Source organism: Mercenaria mercenaria, chromosome 4, assembly GCF_021730395.1.
Source record: "Mercenaria mercenaria strain notata chromosome 4, MADL_Memer_1, whole genome shotgun sequence".
Taxonomy (NCBI): Eukaryota; Metazoa; Mollusca; class Bivalvia; order Venerida; family Veneridae; genus Mercenaria; species Mercenaria mercenaria.
In genome coordinates, this window is record NC_069364.1 from 13,627,977 (window position 1) to 13,648,711 (window position 20,735).

General features: G+C 36.9%; 1 protein-coding gene across 1 annotated transcript in view; it reads right to left on the reverse strand.

Moving 5' to 3' along the window:
• The window catches only part of LOC123551044 (activating signal cointegrator 1 complex subunit 3-like), a 256,055-nt gene that overhangs the window by 60,633 nt on the left and 174,687 nt on the right, over nt 1–20,735 (reverse strand). Inside the window, exons 32-34 of the mRNA XM_053540056.1 lie at nt 20,452–20,572; nt 14,052–14,184; nt 10,910–11,035 (exon numbers count right to left, since the gene is read on the reverse strand). Of these exons, the coding sequence (XP_053396031.1) occupies nt 10,910–11,035; nt 14,052–14,184; nt 20,452–20,572 (380 nt within the window). The remainder of the gene's footprint in view (nt 1–10,909; nt 11,036–14,051; nt 14,185–20,451; nt 20,573–20,735) is intronic.

A 20,735-nucleotide genomic window follows, 5' to 3' on the forward strand; every position in this document is an offset into this window, starting at 1 on the left:
TGAAAATGGATCAAAATTATCCTATTTATTTATTTATTTTGTTCGGTTTAACGTCACACCGACACAATTATAGGTCATATGGCGACTTTCCAGCTTTTGGTGATGGAGGAAGACCCCAGGTGCCTCTCCGTGCATTATTTCATCACAAGAGGGAACCTGGGTAGAACCACCGACCTTCCGTAAGCCAGCTGGATGGCTTCCTCAAATGAAGAATTCAATGCCCCGTGTGAGGCTCGAACCCACATTGATGAGGGGCAAGTGATTTGAAGTCAGCAACCTTAACCACTCGGCCCTCAAAATTATCCTAAATTCTAAGTTAAAAGGGGGCATAATTCACGAAAACTTAACTAAACTGATGTCGGTGATGATGTGGAACAACTATCTTAAGTTTCAATTGAATCCATTTAGTAATAATTGAGATAGAGTGAAAGTGCACCAAAACTTTAACCTGAAATTCTAAGTAAAAAGGGGGGATAATTTATAAAATATTGGTGCAAGAGTTATGGCCCTTGTACCAGATGATGTGGGTGATGATGAGGAATAAATATTATAAGTTTGAAGCAAATCCATCAAGTAATTACAGAGATAAAGAAAAAAAGGAGTAAGTGCATCAAAACTTTAACCTATGTGAAGGTGTGGAGGTGGAAGGAGGCCGTGGCCGCCACCAGGGCGAGTAGGACAGCTCTCCATATACTTCGTATAGACGAGCTTAAAATCACCATTGATGGATCTGACATGTGTTTTGCTATCATATTCTATAAAATGTGTTTCCTGCCCAGAAAGGTCAATAGGAATAACACAAGGTGTCAAATCAGAAGGTTACATCTTCGAATTCTGGGCAAGGTGTATATTTTTCACCTTGATTAACTACAGACATCATATGCTTATTGAATTTGCCCGTAGTCCAAAGAGCAATAGTCAACACTATTGCCCACAATCCGAAGAGCAATAGTCACACTATTGCCCATAGTCCGAAGAGCAATAGTCACACTATTGCCCATAGTCCGAAGAGCGCCCATAGTGTGAATAGCATTAGTCACACTATTGCCCATAGTCCGAAGAGCTAAAAGTTTTTATTAATGACCAGCAACCCATTCTGTAAGTGTTTCATTATGTGAATTTAGAAATAAGTTTTCATATTTTGTTCTTTTTTACTTTTACCAAGCAAGATTTATTGTTGAATTATAGACTGGGTAATAGCACAAATTATGGACTGACAATCAATCTACAACAGTCATTGATAATTCACTTCTTAGGTCACTCATCATCCCCCTCATGTGGGGAAGTAGACAGTTACTTGAAGAGAACAGGACAGCACTGTATGCAGTAAGGAATCCACGTATCTGAACTAAATATAAAACTGAAATACTGTTGTAAGACTGCATTAAATGTTGAACACATCAAACAAAACATCAGTTTGATTTTAATGATGATTCACGTGACAAAGAGCCACTCCTGTGCAAAAGACAGAGCAAAATTATACACTTAAATACTGCTTTATTTTCTGAGAAAAAAAAAACAACAAACAAGGAGCTGCCTTCAATAAACGCTTGATGCCCCCGGTGGCATCCTTGTTGATACAAAGCAACCTAAGTCCAAAACGAGGTCAAGGTCAAACTGAGGTCAGGTGATGTCTGAAGATGAGGAATGGTCACATCTGTATTAGTATCAATTCATTCTTGTAAGTGGTACTGATGCTAGACGAAACGGTCCCATTTGGTTAACCAAGAGATGGCCCATATAAAGCAACCTAAGTCCAAAATGAGGTCAAGGTCAAACTGAGGTCAGGTGATGTTTGAAGATGAGGAATGGTCACAGGTTACATCTGTATTAGTATCAATTCATTCTTGTAAGTGGTATTGATGCTAGACGAAACGGTCCCATTTGGTTAACCAAGAGATGGCCCATATAAAGCAACCTAAGTCCAAAATGAGGCCAAGGTAAGGTCAAACTGAGGTCAGGTGATGTCTGAAGATGAGGAATGGTCACAGGTTACATCTGCATTAGTATCAAGTCATTCTAGTAAGGGGTATTGATGCTAGACGAAATGGTCCCATTTGGTTAACGTCGTACGGACGGACGGACGGACAGGACAATCACTATATGCCTCCCGCATCAGTAGATGCCGGGGGCATAAAAACTGTCTTAATACTTTCAACATTAGCTGGCTAACTAAACTCCCTTTTTTGATGAAATCATTAAAACATTAAGTTTGTCACTGGAGACTACATAGGAGGTATTCCAGAACAGATTTACAGGTTTACTGATCCAGGTTAACTTTCATGAGGTGAGTTAGCCAGGGCTTTAACATAAATTTGACTTAAACACTATTTCCTATCATTAGAAAATTTGTTTGGCTCTCTATATATTAAACAAGAGAGTCATGATAACCCTATATCGCTCATCTGTTAAATATGCTACAAGCAATATATGTAAGGTCTGTGCCATGTGGTTCCCAGATTCGAACTTGGAAAAGCGATCATCAAGATGAACATTCTGACCAAGTTTCATGAAGATAGGGTCATAAAAGTGGACTCTTGAGTGTTAACTAGCTTTTCCTTTGATCTGAGCGAGAGACTTAGTTTTTGAATCCACATCACCCAGATTCTAACTTGGCCTTTGAATTATCAAGATAAACATTCTAACTAAGTTTCCTGAAGATAGGGTCATAAATGTGGCCGCTAACAGTTTAAACAAGCTTTTCCTTTGATTTGAGCAGGTGAACTAGTTTTTGACCCTATATGACCCAGTTTTGAACTAGGCATAGGAATAATCAAGATAAACATTCTGACCAAGTTTCATGAAGATAGGGTCATAAAGCATAGCCTCTAGGGTGTTAACAAGCATTACCTTTGATTTGACCTGGTGACCTAGTTTTTGACCCCACATGACCCAGCTTTGAACTTGGCCTAGAGATCATCATTCTGTGCAAGTTTGTATCAAATCAAAGCACAAATGAAACCTCTATATGGCTAAATGTGCCAAAATAGAAAATTTTGCCACTTTCAGGGGCAGTAACTCTAGAACCCACGAAGGAATCTAGTCGATTTTCCAAAGGAATAGAAATCTTATTGTGACTTAAGTTGTGCGTATGTGTGTTTAAAATTGAGTGTACAAGGCAGTCTGAAAGACAGCTATATCCCCCACCACTGTTATGGATAGTGAAAGGGTAGATGATATTGTGTGGAAGCATTGACGTTGTTAAGTATATTTTATCCTGACCTTAAGCCGACATGGCTGACTCATGAGTTCTGCAAATTGACTTGATGAGGTGATCATTTGACCCAAGTTTCATGAAAATCCTTCAAGGGGTTTAAGTTATATGGAGCGGACACCGTTGTTATGGAAGGACAGAAGGATAGATGGAGACCATTCCTATAACCCTCACCATTCATTGTGGGGGGGGAGGGGATTAAAAATGTCACTTCTATCGTGTTCACAAGGTAAAAATTACGAAATTTTGGCTCTTTCAGGGGTCAATCAGGGCCTGTAATTCTGGAACCTATGATTGGATCTGATGGATTCATCATGGAATCCAATATCTATTGTTGTAAAAGATATTTTACAAGTTTGTATCAAATCAGACCATAAATGAAGTCTCTATATGGCTGCAAAAGTCAAAATAGGAAATAGCAAATGATGGGATCTGACTAGTCTTCAAAAGGGAACCGAGCTATTATGCCAATACAAGCTGTGTGCAAGTTTTATTAAAATAGATAGCAAAATGTGGTCTCTATCGTGTTCACAGGAAACTGTGGATGGACGACGACGACAGATGATCACAAAAGCTCACCTTGTCACTAAGTGACAGGTGAGCTAAAAAACAACATACATATATATAGTTCCCCCTTTTCTCTATCGGCTTCAATAATATACCAAGCCTTAAGCTACACACCTACTATCTAACTTTTAAATTTGAAGGTCAATGGTTCAAATCCAGAAGAAAGCAAAACATAATCACAGTCTCTGTGACTCCTTACACAAACAAACACATAAGTTTACCTATAGTTAACATAAGCTAAAACAAATTTCTAAGTAAATAATGTAGAATAAATAAGTTTCTACTGAAGATGATCTACTTATAATTATATTTGGTATCAGATTGGCAGCACTTGCTTAAGTGTTGCCTCTGGGCACCACATTATATGATTAGCGGTAATTGAGTGGAGTAACTTTGCTAGCGTGTTTTGTTTCAATTTTTGCAATCTAATCGATCTTGATTGTTTTCTTTTATCAGAAAACCTGAATTCTGTAAATAGCAGGTGAAGGCATGCAACATGCACATGCATATATACACTACTTCTTCCCTCTGCTTTTTGCAGAACTGGAAAAATGACAACAGTTTAGGGAATCAGCCAACATTTTAAATATACTATATGATACCAGATCACTCACAGTAAGGCATAGCTCACTTACAGGATAGCTCCATGATAAGATCATTCTAGGGTTACTAAAACTTGATCATAAAACATTTTACATATCAAAAATCTGACACAAAACCATTTTCAAATTCCCAATTTTGTCATTTCTTGGCCATCGGTTTGAAAGGCAATTGTTTTTGTTGAGTTTATGTTACATCTAGTAATAAAGTCAGTAATTCGGTAAAAACAAAGAAGATGCTTCCATGAAGTAGGTGAAAAAAGCCCCCAGTAAATAGATCCTAAGTTTTCAGTTTTTGCCCATTTTCATGTATAACAGGTGCTTTATCACATTTTTTCAGTTTGAATGTATACTGCAGTTTTTTCTTGTTTATATCCAAGGATGGCAAGCTGTGTAAGAATAGCTTTTACATGTGAACAAGAGCCAATGTGCAACTACTTTGGTAAATTAAATGCAGACTACTATCTAACTGGCAAAACTTTACACCCCACTCCTATTTTCTTCCTCTTTCTTCATTATTTTGTGAAATCTGAAGTAGTTGTAGTCTATATGAAGAAAGCAGGCTTTTAATTCATGACCCTTTATTATTTTTATCTATTCATTTCAGATTTAATGATTTTGAAAATTTCTAGCAGAAAATTAAACTAGATGCCCACGGGCAATATATCGAGCCCGCCCTATGACCCCTAGCTGTGAACTTGACCTTTGAGACAGATTCAGTCTCATCAGTTAAACATTCATGCAAAATATAAACAAGACTCCTCAATGCATATCAAAGTTATGGGCCAGACAAGATCTGACATGACCTTTGACCTCCAACTTTGACCTTGACCTTTGAGATAGGAACCTGGGGTTTACACAAGACACTTCGTCTCACTGAAGTAAACATCCATGCCAAAAATAAACAAGATTCCTCAATGCATGTCAAAGTTATGGGCCAGACAAGATCTGACATCACCTTTGACCTCCAACTGTGACATTGACCTTTGAGATAGAAACCCGAGGTTTGTGCATGACACTCCGTCTCACCGTGGTTAACATCAGGCCAAATATAAACAGGATTGCTCCATGCATGTCAAAGTTATGGTCCGGACAGACGCACACATGCACATACACCAAACAGCCATTTGGACAACTATGTCTTTGCTTCCGCAAGCAGGCTCGACAAAATGTACAATCTATCTTTCATAGGTTTCTTCAACCTTCAGCCAGTGCTGGTGGCAAGTAATTCTGTCTTTGCGATCAGTGCAGACCAAGATCACCCTGCACAATCGTGGTCTGCACTGTTCGCTTTTCAGTCAGTAAATTTTCAGTGAACACCACTTTGAATAATAAGTGGTATAGCCAAAATTGAATGATGGACCAGTCCATTTTAGAAATTTAGCAGGATAAAGGTTAAATGAAAAACAAGAGCTGTCACTAATGGTGACAAATGCCCCCGCAGCGCCTTGACCTTTGACATGGTGACCCCAAAGTCAATAGGGGTCGTGTACTCAATAAGTACTATTAGCATGTGAAGTTTGAAGGTCCTGGGTGCAGTGGTTCGCGAGTAAAGTGCCTTCATGCAAAAAGTTAACGTTGAAAGTTAACATTGTGATGAACTAACGGATGGACAGCTGAAAACTAATATGCCTCCCTTTGGGGGGCATAAAAAATCTATTCCAGTGAAGCTCAAATCTACTGTGAAATCATTAATATTTGTGGGGGACTATTTTTCGTGGATTTCGTGGTTGAGTCAATCCAAGAAATTTAATCCCAACGAACAAGTAAAATTCCCATTGATTTTGTGTTCAAAAGTTGGAATCCACGAATTCATATTCCTACAAAATTGCCGTTTTGACCAAAACCACGAATTTTCATGCCCATCAAGTTAAATGATTTTACAGGGTTGAGAGGACTGTGATTCAAAATCAATGACTAACCACTCTGCAAAGTAAGTGCCTGTGACATAGAGGATGCCATCTATAATATGACATTATACAATAGACTTCATAATTATACAATCTGAGCAAGTTTTAGATCATTTAAAACAAATACTGGGTGGAAAGAAATCCATTCAAAAGTATCATAGATTTAATATATTGATTGTAGAGAATAACTCATAAAAGTTGTCTTAGTAACAGTGTTTAATGAAAGCGTCCTGCATGTCAAATCAATACTCAAGCCAAAGAAACAATTTGTGGAAATCATGGACATATTCCACTATCCTAGAATTCAAACCTATGACCTCTCTATTAGGTGTCAGATGCTTGATTGCTCCAGTCAAGGAACAATGTCAATGTTTTCTTTCCTCAATGTGTCAGTAAATTAACTACAATTATCAAGGTACTTGTATTCCCCATTAATATAATATATAGAAAACCTTCATTTTGCAGGAAATGTGAAAAGTTCTTATCACTTGCAGGAATAAATCAACCTTTGGCAAATTTCATATCTAGATAATGGGGCATTTATTCTTTAGTAAATGTAGATAACCCTAATGGATATACTGGGTCTATCAACTTTTATTAGCTAATTCCAGGGAAAATCAGATAGATTAAGAAGAATTAATATGAGATTCATGCCGATCAGAAACATTTTTTCCCCCTCTTGATAATTAGTTTTTATTACCGTTTTACCACATTTTATATTTTCATTTTTAATTTCATGAATAAAAATTTCTTTTAAATTAAAAGTCTGATTCTTCTGGTGTTAAAATAATGAGCACTGGAGATATTTATTTCAATATTCAAAAATATATTCAGCCTATCATTTTAAAACTGTTTCATTGACTGAAAAGACGCATGTTTTTTTACCCCCATATATATTTCTCAATTATTTTCCAGTACAAAGTACCAAAACTGATTTTGTAGAATGTGACTTCCATTCTGATGCAAGTCCCAATGTCTTGCTCAAAAGTGCATTATTCTTCTAGCTGAACTATAGGATAAAAAGTTGAGTTTGGGCAACAATTTTTAACAAGTTATATTTTTGTCATTGCTTGATAATTTATTTACTTTTCAAAATCTATTGGGAATCATGTTGTTGATTGAAAAAGGGACAGAGGAAATTAATACCTATATAGGTACATAATCTATTTACTCTACGACACTGTATCTGTAAGACAGAACTCAAACCTTCAACTGTCTGATCAAAGTGTAATAGGCGCAGGAATACAGGAGGGAAGCCTCAGCGAAATTTCTCTCTGTTATCATACATAGGTTATACATATATCTACAGGTTGTTTTTACTATAGTGCACTGCTTTAAGTTCAAAGCAATACAGGTTCAAATAGCTAGGTGGGGAAAATTAATTTACAAAGCATGATCTAAAGATTAACCACTTCTGAGGATAATTCCCTGTCAATAATTTCTCCTCTATAGAAAGGTCAACAAGTACATTCTATATGTATCTTCTCTAATAAGTTAAACAGTTACATTTATCTGAAATGTTTTATTCCAGCAGATGATTTTCTTAGATGTCTGCAATTATGAAATGTGGTGCCATCTGCATTTTTTTTTTCAGGATACATTTTATATTTGGCATGTCCATTATATCTGACATACATTAAAGAAAGTGAGATCAGTGTCAACTAGAAGATGCTTTTGTAGAAAAGTGCATGTCTACCCCATAGCACAGTAGTAATAGGCAAGAAGTCAATAGCGGACTGGAGACACTGATGTTTGGCTTAGTGGCTGAAATGCAACAGGGATCATCTACTTGGCATGTCCAATCATCCCAAGAATTTTCAATGTTCTGGGTCAAGTGGTTCTCAAGTCGTGGATTGGAAATAGTTTTCCATGTTCTGGCCCCTGTGACATTGACCTTTGATCGAGTGATCCCAAACTCAACAGAGGTCATCTACTCCATATGTCCAATCATCCTATGAAGTTTCAACACTCTGGGTCAAGTGGTTCCCAAGTTATTGATCGGAAATGAAGTGTGACGGATGGACAGGGCAAAAAATGTATGTCTCCCAAGTAGTAGGGGAGACACATAAATATTTAAGTTCAGTATCTGGGGTTCTGTGTTCATTACAGGTCCTCTAAAAACGTTTGTAGAATAGCATAGGTGATTATCTTAAATGCAAAAAATCAAAGAATGAAAATCTCATACCATAGGCTGAATACCACTAAATCATAATACTCTTTATTTCATATAAATTCCACTTACTTGGTAACAATATTTTGACATTTTCTAAAATATCAGATTTCCAGAGACTTACTGCAGAAAAAGTAAAAGAAAAAGGTGTGATAGCTTTTTGTAATAATGTTATAGTACATTTTCTACAACCCCCATATATTAACTCCCTTTTGTGTTTTAGTCACTTTTCAGGACCTAAAATTCTTATACTGCCATTTTTATATAGCATGCCATTGGAACATACGGATTTCAATAAAATGCTACAATTATATTTGTTTGTTTGTTTGTTTTGGGTTTAACGCCATTTTTTAACAGTATTTCAGTCATGTAACGGCGGGCAGTTAACCTAACCAGTGTTCCTGGATTCTGTACCAGTACAAACCTGTTCTCCGCAAGTAACTGCCAACTTCCCCACATGAATCAGAGGTGGAGGACTAATGATTTCAGACACAATGTCGTTTATCAAATAGTCACGGAGAACATACGCCCCGCCCGAGGACCGAACTCGCGACCCCGAGATCCGTAGACCAATGCTCTTCCCTACTGAGCTAAGCGGGCGGGCCTTTACAATTATATACTACAATGCAGTACAATAAAAGACAACATCCTTTTTGAAAAGAGGCATGTAGCAAAGAAGAAAGATTTTGACTCTATCTTAGGACTAGACTTGCGTAGGCTCATATTAGATTTAGTAGTGATCAGCCTATATTTTTGTGCCCTCTAGGGAAATCAAAGATGGCCTCCAAGATGTCTGCCAAATTTTGAAATTGCACAAAAATCCATATATATCATCAAACACTTTATGCATTATCAGTAAAAGTTCTTGGCTTATTTTATTACATTTGTAAAATGCTTGGTAGATAGAATGTTGAATTCATTCTTCATTTCAAAATATCTATTTGTAATAAAGTGGAAAATCAATAATGCAGGTGTTAAAATCAATCATAATTAACTGTACTGAAAATCCACATAAACTTGTCACTGATACCTGTATCTTAAATGCTGGGTAATTAACTGATAAAACAACAGCTCTGGGCAACTCATTGTACACTCCTCACAGTTATTTTATTTGATAATAAAGTATGTTTATTAATAAGTTATTTAAACTTGTTGTTTAACTAAAGAACAATAAAGCGAATTGAACAAGCATCCTTTGTCATTCTTGTGTGGAACAATTACTATGTTCACAATATTAAAATTATATATAAAGGGAGGCAATAACTGCTAATTCAACAAGACAAATTATGACAAGTTTATTTCCCTTAGTTCAAATTCCTTCTATGATAGGCCAAATCAGTGCTGATGTTATGTATTAAATGAAAATAAAATGCAATATCTGATAGTAAAATTAGAAAAAGAGACATATATTCCTTCCTGAAAACAAAGACAAAACACGATTTTTTTTTCTGGGTGACAATTTCATTCTGTCTATAATGCCATGTACTTGTGTTTTACCGTTTAAAATCTGGTAAAGTATCTTTTAAACAATGATCTTCCTGATGACCCAAGGTTATGATCTGTGCAAACGTTTATTGATAGAAATTTTCTAGAGGCCTAGCTAAATAACTTCTCCTGTTATTGTTGAAGGCAATCAGAATTTGGTTATGTTTTCATTTTAAAATCAACACTGATGATGATTAACATGTTCTTTTCATGGGACCTATATATATTTGTATGTATTTATTGATGCACAACACAAATTTGATAGGCTAACAACACTTTTAGCAACAGCTTATGTGATACACAAAAAAATAAATGGAAAAAATAAGAGAGATACATCTTTGGGCTATGCCAAACATCTAGTGGATGATGAATACAGCATAGCATGCCAATGACTTAGTGTTTCTTTTGTTGTTGGGTCAAACATAGCACCTACACAATTTTAGGTCACATAGCGACTTTCCAGCTTTGATGGTGAAGGATAACCCTAGGTGCCTCTCCATGCAATATTTCATCACGAGCCGGCACCTAGGTAGAACCACCCACTTTCCGAAAGCCAGCTAGATGGCTTCCTCACATGAAGAGTTCAACACCCGGAGTGCGGCTCTAGCGGTCATAAGTGAGGAGCAAGTGATTCGAGGTCAGCAACCCTAACCACTTGGCCACCGTGGCCCCCTAATGACTTAAGTGTATATTCAGTTATTTTTAAGGCTTTATTAGCAGTTCCATAAAGAGAAGACTCTTTTGCAGAATTGGCGTGTTTATGTTTTTGGACATGATTCAGATTAATATTCACAAATATTCTGAATTCACAAGTGGTATTGTTCTGAATTCACCAGCAGTATTATTCTGAATACTAGTGAAAATGACCATTGCATATATTAAACAATATACAGTGATAAAGTCCAGGATACTGACACAGTATAAGGCTGCCCTATAACTAACTTGGATTCCTGATGAGTCTTACCTTGGATTCATGACAAGTCTACGGAAGAAGTACGTCCATGTGATGTAATCCATCGCATCCTGTTTGGAGGTTATTGTTCCTGCAACAATCTCGGCATTCAGATGGTCAGCTAGCACTTCAAGTAAACTAGAGAAAACAAACACGTTCAATTTACAGAATGTTCATGATATATTTTGTTACTTGATTCATGTTTCACTATGTTACCATCTTTTGATAATACAAAATGTATTGAGATTTTGTTCTTGTATGCCAACCAATACATGTATTATTTTTAGTCTTTTGTGTTAGGTATGCAATCTTCCTCCAAGGAAAATGAACATCAAAACTATACATTATGAATTCTCTGTAGACAAATTTATGTCTGTAATGGTATCAAGATATTGTAACAGAGTTACTGATGTCCCTAACCTATGGACACTGCCAGCCAATACAAAGCCCTCTAGAAGGTAAAGGGTAGCATACTACATCTACTACATCTACACTCCATCATTAAACTATCATATATACAAGAGTGCCAGAATGTCACAACATACGCCCGTCACAGCAAATTTCTTTACTCTAGCACCTGTATTTGCAAATGGAATTTTAATTTTGTGGTTGTTTAGTAATCACTATAAGTCTTTTGTTTTTCTAAGTCCACAAAAAAACTCCCTACCAGGTAGAGATACCTTAAAATACACCAAAAACTGGAAAGTAACATCTATGTTGTACCACAGAAAAGTGATCTTGGTTTTTCCCTACGGTCAATTATAAAAAAGTTACAATATAAGTTATTTATAGTAACAACTAAGGGAAGTTAATCTTAAAAAAAAAAAAAAAAAAAAAAAAATCCAAAAAAAAATTGCAAGTCCACACAAAAATCTTCACCAGGTAGAGACTGGTCAAAATACACCTCAAAATTGGATGTAGCATGCATGTTGTACTACAGAAAAGTGGTCTCGATTTTTCCCTACCACTAGTAATGAAAAAGTTACACTATAAGCTATTTATAGTAACAACAGAGGGAAGTAATTCTAAAGAAGGGAACTGCGCACAACACTTCGTCTCATGATGGTGTATAATTGTGCCAAGTTACATCAAAATTCCTCCATGCATGAAGAAGAAATGCTTCGGACAAAGTCATTCTTGTATCTGACCTTTAGCCTCTAAGTGTGACCTTGACCTTAGACCTAGGGACCTGGTTTTTGCACAAGACACTCCGTCTCGTAGTGGTGAACATTTGTGCCAAGTTATATCAAAATCCCTCTATGCATGAAGAAGAAATGCTCCGGACAAGGTTTTCATTCTTGTATCCTTTGACCTATAAGTGTGACCTTGACCTTAGACCTAGGGTCCTGGTTGTCCTGCATGACACTCCGTCTCATGATGATGAACAATAGTGCTGACTTTCATCAAAATCCCTCCATGCATGAAGAAGATATGCTCTGGCAGCATGACATCGTCATGTGTGAACATTGTGCCAAGTTTATCAAAATCCTCCACTGAAGAAGAATGTGGACAAAGTTTTTGACTTAGACCTTTGACTCTAAGTTGACTTGACCTTAGACCTAGGGACCTGGTTTTGGAGACACTGTATTTGTGCCAAGTTATATCAAAATCCCTCATGCATGAAGAAGAAATGCTCGGACAAAGTTTATCTTGTATCCTTTGACCTCGAAGTTGACTTGACCAGTTGACCTTGACCTTGTGTCTGCTTACGCACGACACTCGTCTCATGATGATGAACAATTGTGCTGACTTTCATCAAAATCCCTCCATGCATGAAGAAGATATGCTCCGGACAGTCATTCTTGAATTTGACCTTTGACCTCTAAGTGTGACCTTGACCTTAGACCTAGGGACCTGGTTCTTGCGCTCGACACTCCGTCTCATGATGGTGAACAACTGTGCCAAGTTTCATCAAAATCCCTCCATGCATGTAGAAGATATGCTCCGGACAAAGTCTGTGGACGCCGCCCGCCCGCCCGCCCGCCAGGGGCGTTCCCATAATATGTCCCGTTTTTCAAATGGACGTACAATAACTGATGAAGAGATATTGCTTTTCAAAAAAAAAACTATGAAAAAGGGTAAATCAATGCACAGGGCTGCACTGCATGTCTCAACTGCAGCATAAGCTTATGTGTTACAATCGTACCTGGAGCTATCCCCAGATGCCTCCTTGATACAAGGAAACTAAGATGTTTAATCAAAAGACATTTGACCTTCAAGTGTAATCTTGACCCTGAACTTGATGACCTGGGTTGTGCACTCTGTTTGTCATATGGATGTGTTTAACCTTCAGTCTGCTGTTGGCAAGTGATCTGCCTTTGCGACCAGTGCAGACCAAGATCAGCCTGCACATCCTTGCAGGCTGATCATGGTCTGCACTGTTTGCTACTCAGTCCATCAATTTTCAGCAAACATCCCTTTGAATAATAAATGGTACTGCCCAAATTCAAGGACAGACAAGTCCATTTTAGAAATTTAGCAGGGTAAGGGTTAAAAAAAGAAATTTATTATAGTGGTTTAGGAATATGGAGAGATCACAAATTTAAGCTACTTAATCTTTGATCTCTAAGGATGACTCAAATACAGCCCCCCCATATTATATGGCATATATTTTGTATCTGTGGTTTTAATGATCTAATATCTTTGGCCTCTGTGACCTTGACCTTTATGATCTTGACCTTGCGCGCAACATGTTGAGAAACAGTTGTGCCAAGTAAATTTCAAAATCTCTTGATGTATTGCAGAGTTATGGACAAGACAAGAAGATTGATGGATGGACATAGCCCATTTTTATGCCCCACCTTGTGGACCAAAAAGCCGCAAGCTGCAAGTTTACAATGTGATACTCATACTGTAAAAGCACATATTTTTGCGAGGTTAAAATTTCGCGATTTTGGATTTTCGACTATGTTTGCAAGGTTCAATATTTGCGAAATTGTAAAAATGATATCCTCTTCAATTAACATTATACTAATGGTGATTATTTACGAAAGGATTAATTTTCACGAGATGTAGGGACTCACAAATATAGCAAAAATTAAACCCTCGCGAAACCTTCTGCTTTTACAGTATATCAATGATTAAATTTAAATAACTTTAACCCTCATCATGCTGGAGAGGACTGATTCTGCCTCATATCAAAACATGTACTTACTTTGATTCCACTGGGAATGGTTCATACAGGAACTTCTTGTAGAAATGTTTCTTGATATCATGTACCAGTATAACAGCTTTACCCTGATCATCAAACTGTGGGCGGCCAGCACGACCCATCATTTGTAACACATCTACAAATCATAACCATATTATTGTATACTTTACTGCTCTAATCATTTGAAAAAGCATTATGTGGGTGCTCACATTGAAATTGTCTTTCTAGTCTGATTTCTTGAAATGAGGGTTTTTGAAGATTTTGTAAATATCACATAAATTATTCTTTGAAAGATTTATAACTGATGCGAGAAGTGCAAAGCAAATGGGCTTTGAGAGCACTGCCAGTTGATTTGTCCTGTAACACAGTCATATTTAAATAAACAGCAAATATAATTACACTTAATTCATTCTATTTTGCTTCAAACTGTACAATCTTTAATAATAATATTTGGTGGGACCAGATTTATAGGAAACATTCAGAACCTGTAACACTTGACTGAATAACAGAAATTCCTTATCTCTGTTGTGCATGCCAACTGGGCATACTGCTGGAGAGATACTTAACTTGCATTTCCATGAGATAGCACTGACAGCTTTATTAACATGCAAAATCTGTCAGCATGTGAAACACTTCTATGAAATTAAAGTGCATCAAATTTGGTTAAAAAAAAAGAGTTATTTATATTGTAACAAGAACACTGCCTGAAGGGGCATTATAGGACCATTTGTAAGCAGAATGGACCAGGATTACAGTAGTTAAACAGGAGCTGGAACAAGTGGGGCAATATACGCCCGAAGGGTTATATCAGAGGACGGAAGCAAAATTTGAAGATTTTTTTTTGGTGGGCGGTGTGAGGGGTGGGGGAGAAGCAGGTGTGTGTGTGGTGGTGGTGACAGGGTATTAAAGGGCAAGAAACTAAAAAAAATTTTTTTCATTTTTGGGGGGTGGGGTTGGTTTGTAAGGTAGATTTTTGCAGTCTGCACATCATCTCATCATCAACTGCCTATATTCCAAGTTTCAAGTCAAAACCTTTAATATTTTTACGTTATGCTCTGGACACAAAATATGATGGGCAGATTTGACCTTGCTGTGACCTTGATCTTTGAGCTACCACCCTGATTTACGCACTCTGCAAATCAATCCATCACCACCTACCTACATCCCAAGTTTGAGGTCAATAGGTGAATGGTTAATAAGTAATGCTCCGACACTAGGATTATTATTAGACAGACAGATTTGATCTTTGAGCTCAATTTGTGACCTTGACAACTGACCTACAGACTCTGTTGATGAGCTCTGCACATCGTCTCACCACAACCTACCTCAATGTCTTGTATGAAGTCAATATCTTGCATGGTTATTTAGTTATGCTCTGGACACAAAATATGATGACAGTTTTGACCTTTTAGCTCGATTTGTGACCTTGACCTTTGACCTACAAATGGTTCAAATGCTCTGCACATCATCTCATAGCCATCTACCTATATGCCATGTTTAAAGTCAATACCTTTTAACAGTAATAAAGTTATACTCTGGACACAAATTATGACTGACGAACGCACAGTCACGCCATCACATAATACGTCCCGTTATTAAAGGGGCGTAAAATTTTCGGAAAAAGTAAAAATGCAAGGACCATAAGAATCACAGGTGCAAAGCCTTAATGGTTATTTCAATGTAACGGAATAGATATACATGTAAATAAGGACAAAAGCGTGTGTCCATGTCCTGAAGCAACTTTTAAACATTTGCTATTTAAACAGTCACTGTTACTTGACAATTTTGTTGTTTCAGATATCTATTTACTTTCAAAGTATATTTCACTGGATCAAATATATCAACATGAAATAGGAGGGGAGGTGGGTGAAAACAAAACCTTTAATAAAAGCAAGAAACTGTGCTTATGCAGTTACCACCTGGATATAAATTATATCAGGCTGTTTAGGCTTTGGTATAAACTCACTATAAAAAGATATTTTACATTGAAATGGTAACTACATAAACACAATATATTCCTTAAATACTTTCGTTTTTTGAAAAATGTTACATAAGAAAACATGAAGACCGCCTGAACCACAAATGCAGGTGAAGTAAGAATAAGATTTACATAACTTGAGAACCTGGATAACTAAAACAACCCATTTTCATCCCTGCTGGTTTAATGGCTCTTGGTCTCTGTGTACTGTTTCATTCTGCTTTTGGCAAACTTAAGCATACTCTAGCCGTTTTTTCATCATTTTGGGAATGCCCTCCAACACCAGTGGAATAGGGAAAATTGCATTGTGAATTGTTGAAGTTGGTAATTTTTCAAAAATTGTAACTTAAAATATATAAAGTTGGTATCATTCTGTATCTACTGATAAATTTAAGAAATAAGTGCATTGTAAGTCATGACTTTTCAGCAGGACAATTTTTACTTTCAGTTTCACTTTCCCACAATAGTGTCAAGTTGGTCTGCGTCCCTTTTATTCACTTTCCTTTGTTTGAATCAATTTTGTTTGAACTGTTGGATGGTATTTTATTACTGTCTTGTTTCAGTAGAACCTATTATCGTTTACCTGATCCAAAAGAGGAACACCTCTCTGGAACCTTGTGTTTATGTACTGATTTACAAGTTAATTATACATTGCAAAGTACTGATAATTTCAGGCATTTCTGTAGCCAGCATTTACTTTGAACAATGTGATGTCACGTCAGCCGCTAAAAATAACGGAATCACAGATATAAATACACACAAATACACAAAGTAGCGAAACTAACACAAAATATATCAGCGATCATTTGGGAATTCTGGTTTGGAAAAAATACCCATACTTTTTTGCATTGGAAATGCCTCTGTTTACAGAAGGTACCTTTTTAGGATAAAAAAGGCCTGATACAAACCAAAATGTTTACCATATAACTGCAATTTTCCATGACTGTTTCCTTTAAATAAGATTACGAATCTTTGGACTACACCAGACCTCAAGCAGTTTGCTTATTACCAAGCAAGCTTGTTCTTCATAGTGCTTTGTGGAACTTTTTTCTTGCTCTAATGTACCAATTTGTATTGATCTTCACCCACCAGAAAGCCTAACTGGCACTTTATTAACGACTGACCTTTATTAAGTAGTGCCATATCTAAGCAGCTATACTCTAAGTGTCCCATGACAATGTTCTGATAAAATATTTTCCCTGACAATAAGACTTCTGTTTTCGCAATGACACATGCCATATGGCAGAGATAAATCTTGTTTCATTTTTTAACAATATGATATTGTACACTGTATAGGGACAATAACAGAATCTAAACATTAGTGAGGTATTTAGTCTGAGAACTGTCCTATAGTAATAATATTTGATGCATATACACCTGAAAATTTCAGCAAAAAATTTTCTTTGGAAATGTCATTTCAACTGAAACAAGAGAATGAAGTATTACCATGTGATACAGAGTACCCCACCAGAATGGGACTAGCTATCTCAACTGCAGATCTGATATCTGTCAATGACTAATAAACAATATTACAGTCAAACCTGTGCTAGCAACCACCTGTGAATAGCGACCACCTGTCGACAACGACCTGTCTCTTGTTCCCCCATAGAAAAATGCTTAAAGGCCGTGAATAGCGACCACCTGGCGACCGCGACCAGCATTCAGCCTAATTCATTCCCAAGGGTCATATCTGCCCCCCAATAACGACTAAGCTGGACCGTTCCGGCATGAAAATATTTTAAATCCGCCGATTTTTCACGACTTTTGCATTATAGCAAACATAATAATAACTGCTTAATTGAAAATTTGCAAGTTTGCACCGGCCGAATTAATACATAGAACATAAAGAAAGAAAGAAGCTGTAAAAATACTTTTTATCGGCATGATAATGGCTAACTGAGAAGTGACCCTTCCCCCCAAATAAAGACCACCTATGAACAAAGACCACTTTTGCTTGTTCCAAAGAGTGGTCTTTGTTCACAGGTTTGACTATATATGTTATTATGCAAAATGATTAGGTTTGAATTCACATGTCTAAAAATCTAGGTTAAATTTTGTAACAATACTCCACTAACATACAAAACATTGTTTCAAATCACATCACATTCAACTTTTAAACTGGTGGGAAATTAGAGGAAACCAGAGTGCAAATTTGTCACAATACGATGCCCATCATAGCAAAGTAATTTTGAATAAAATACTTTACCAAATGTCAATTTTCAAAATTCTGACTCATTCAAGGGATATTACTCTAGAAATACAAATCCAAACTGGCTGATTATGGATTTTGCATAAGTATAATTTACAGCAAAGAAAAATTCACTTTAGTTATCAAGTGGACACATTCAATTTTGACTGATTCAAAGGCCATAACTCTGGCTGGTCCAAACTGGCTGCTTATTGTACTCACACTAGATGTTGCAGAAACACACGCACAGTATAAGACAGGTTTATATCAAAACAGAATATATCTGATTATTGACTGGATGCTGCAAATTTTAATCAATTCAAACGCCTTTACTCTTTAGATACTGGTTCTGAAACTTGACCTAGAATTTATAGATACACACTTTGTTTAAGTTTACTTTAGTTCTGAGAAAAAATATTCTAGTTAAAAATCCTTGTGGTTCATACAAAACATCTGAGACAAACTTCAAATACTTTTCAAAAACATTTTTCACTCTTCCAAGACTCTTTTTCTTGAAAGCACCTCTTGAAATCTTAGTCCAAACAACTTTTATCAACTTTTTATAACAGGAATTGCACTCTGTGTAAACTGTGGCTCCTCATCCTTTATATTTCTGTTACAATTTCGTTTTCTTTCCCCAAATGCTGACAGAATATTTGTAAATTGTTGGGTTTAACGTCGCACCAACATAAGCATATGTCATTAGGTGACTTTTCAGCTTTGATGGTGGAGAAAGACCCAAAGTGCCCTTCCATGCATTATTTCATCATGAGTAGGCACCTGGGTAGAACCACCGGCCTTCAGTAAGCCAGCTGGATGGCTTCCTCACATGAAGAGTTCAACACCCTGAGTGAGGCTCGAACCCACATAGGTGAAGAGCAAGTGATTTTCTGTCAGAGATTTTAACCACTCACCCACAGAGGCCGCCTGAATATTTGTAAAGGAATGCTTATATATTCTAATATGCTTGTCTCTGTTAAAACACGCTTATGCTAGAATGACGTCACGTTAACGTGCAGTGACGTCAATGCTTTTGTTGCGACCAAGAGAGAGCGCTACTATATTTTATCTACTGTTTTAGATTAAGGGCATATTAGAATTGAAATAATTTATAGCAAAACCGTATTTTAATACTATTGATACACTCGGGCGGTAATACGTCATACAAAGAAATTATTACGGCCGACATATAACCACCCATCGTGCATAAATAGTGTTAAAACACTTTTTTGCTATAAATTTTTTCTAAGGTGAAATTCAAGCATTTTTTTCAACAAGAGCTGTCAACTGACAGACTTTAACATTTGTGTGACGCTAACGCTCACACTGGGGCGAGTAGGATAGCTCTCCTATTCTTTGAATAGTCGAGCTAAAAATGAACTAGTTAGCTCTCTATATTACTGCAACACAAAATTTATTTTCTTAGTTCGTCTTTGGTTTAAAACTATTTCAGATATGTTACGGCTGTAAGTTAACCTATTCTGTGCTCTTGGATACAGTACCAGTGGAAACCTGTTCTCTGCAAGTAACTGACAACTTCTCCACACAAGTCAGATGTGGATGGCAAATCACTTCTGACATGAACAAAATATTTTCCCAATTCAAAGTACAGTGTTCTATCCAAAGCATTGTGTTTAAGGAACGGGCTAATGGCCTGAATTGAGTTGTTACTGAGATTATGGATAAGCTCTCAAATACTAGAGATGCTTTGAGAAAAGCGCATGTCTCCCACAACTGCAACATTGAAAAATGTCTAGTTTTTCTCGATGGCTATGATAAATAGATCCAATCAGTAATTCAAGGGCCATAATTCAAAAGAGCCTGGGAGGATTTGGCTAGTTATCGAACTTGGTCGAGGTCTCATGGTCAAACACATATTGTTCAAGTTTGGTGAAGATCAGATGAGAAATGTTCGACTTAAAGAGTGCAGACAAGCTTGAAAAATGTCTATTTTTTCTCGATGGCTGTTATGAGTGGATCCAATCAGTAATTCAAGGGCCATAATTCAAAAGTGCCTAGGCGGATTTGGCTAGTTATCAAACTTGGCCGAGGTCTCATGGTCAAACACATTTTGTTCAAGTTTAGTGAGGATCAGATGAGAAATGTTTGACTTAGAGCGCGGACAAGCTTGAAAAATTTTAGTTTTTCTCGATGGATGTGATGAGTGGATCCAATTAGTAATTAAAGGGCCATAATTCACTGTGTGGTGGGAGACATAATTATAAATGGTTTCTTACCTGTGATGGGGAAATCAACATATCTGCGCGTTTTCCCGTCGTAAAACTCAGTACCCTTCACAACAACCAAGTGAGCTGGGAAGTTCACACCCCAAGCCAATGTACTGGTGGCAATTAGGACCTAGAAATATGTTAAAAATTTGATATACAGTCAAACTTTCTTTGCTTGAACTTGGGAGAATTCGAACACCACCCTCGTTTGAACGTTCTTTCCCCCGGGGAAGAAACTGACTAGTCAATTTTTTCCCCGGGAAAAAAACTGACTGGGGAAAAAACTGACCATT